Source organism: Hyaena hyaena, unplaced genomic scaffold (assembly GCF_003009895.1).
Source record: "Hyaena hyaena isolate Hyena2069 unplaced genomic scaffold, ASM300989v1 scaffold_1698, whole genome shotgun sequence".
Lineage (NCBI taxonomy): Eukaryota > Metazoa > Chordata > Mammalia > Carnivora > Hyaenidae > Hyaena > Hyaena hyaena.
The window spans coordinates 37,885-39,232 of NW_024082335.1; the positions used below are offsets into that span (position 1 = coordinate 37,885).

Genomic DNA, 1,348 nt, shown 5'->3' on the forward strand with positions numbered 1-1,348 from the left:
TGGCCAGATACTAACTCATTTAACGATCTACCTATTGACAGCCAGTTCATTTTTCTTTTATTATTTTATTTCAGATGTTGCCAAAGTGAAAAATCTCATTCACATCTCTGTGTTCATAAAGAAGCATCAGTGTATAAATCTAAGGCAGTGCTAAGAATTGGCATTTCTGGGTTAGAGAGTAGGTACATTGTATGTTGACACAACAAAAGAGCTGACAAAATACTATCCAGTACCTATTTACATTAGGAGATCTTGTGTATGAAATGTGGGTTATCAATACCTTCATTAACGTGCAGCCTTATCAGGCTTCCTGACTTTGATAAGGTGATGAGTACTCTGTGCTTTCTGGACCACCTTTGGTGATGACAATGACTGGCTGGCAGTGACCATATCATCGGCCCCAACTCCCTTATTATTTTCGTTGAACAATGAGTTGGATTAGTCCCTGGCGAATCTGCTTTGTCTTAACACTGTAGATGATGGGGTTGAGCACAGGAGGCACCAGAAGATAGACATTGGCCAGGAGAAGACGGACTGCAGGTACAGCATGCTTTATGAAGCGGTGCACCAGAGCCACACTGATCATGGGCACGTAGTACACAAGCACTGCACAGATGTGCGAAACACATGTGTTGAGGGCCTTCCGCCGCCCCTCCCCAGAGGTGATGCTCAGCACCGTGTAGAGGATCAGCACATAAGAGAGGACGATGAGCAGTGAGTCCAGCCCAAAAGTGGAAGTAACGATGCAGAGCCCCAGAATGCTGTTGGGACGTGTATCCCCACAGGGCAGCTGGATTAGATCTGAGTGAAGACAGTAGGAGTGGGAGAGGACGTTGTGGCCACAGAAGGGCAGACGCTTCAGGAGGAAGGGCAGTGGGAACATGAGCATCACACTCTTAAGTCCAAGTGCGGCACCGGTCCCAGCAATACGGGGCCAGGTCAGGATGGCCGAGTACCGCAGTGGGTTGTAGATGGCCAGAAAGCGGTCCACCGACATGGCCAGCAGAACGCCTGACTCCATGATGGAAAATGAATGTATGGAGAACATCTGCAGCAGGCAGGCTTCAAAGAAGATCTCATTGGCACCAAAAAGGAAGATGCCCAACACAGTGGGCAGTGTAGAAGCAGAGACACCCAGTTCTGCAAAGGCCAGCATAGCTAGGAAAAGGTACATCGGCTGGTGTAGAATCATGTTTTTCCTGATCACTGCCAGGACCAAACTATTGCCCACAAGGGCCACCAGGTATATGGAGCAGAATGGGAAGATAAACCAAGGGTACAGGGCCTCCATACCGGGGAGACCAGTCAGCAGGAAATATTTGGGGATGAATTGACTGCTGTTGAACAT

The 1,348-nt window shown here is 48.3% G+C and overlaps 1 protein-coding gene across 1 annotated transcript; it reads right to left on the reverse strand.

The window, feature by feature from the left end:
- Positions 1–412: 412 nt before the first annotated feature.
- LOC120226467 (olfactory receptor 51I2-like) lies at positions 413–1,348 on the reverse strand. The gene has a single exon (XM_039224659.1). The coding sequence runs from the start codon at positions 1,346–1,348 to the stop codon at positions 413–415; it is 936 nt and encodes a 311-aa protein (XP_039080590.1).

Bases quoted from the DNA above. Each gene is read 5' to 3' on its own strand.
- LOC120226467 (XM_039224659.1), bottom strand. From the start codon at position 1,348: ATGTTCAACAGCAGTCAATTCATCCCCAAATATTTCCTGCTGACTGGT.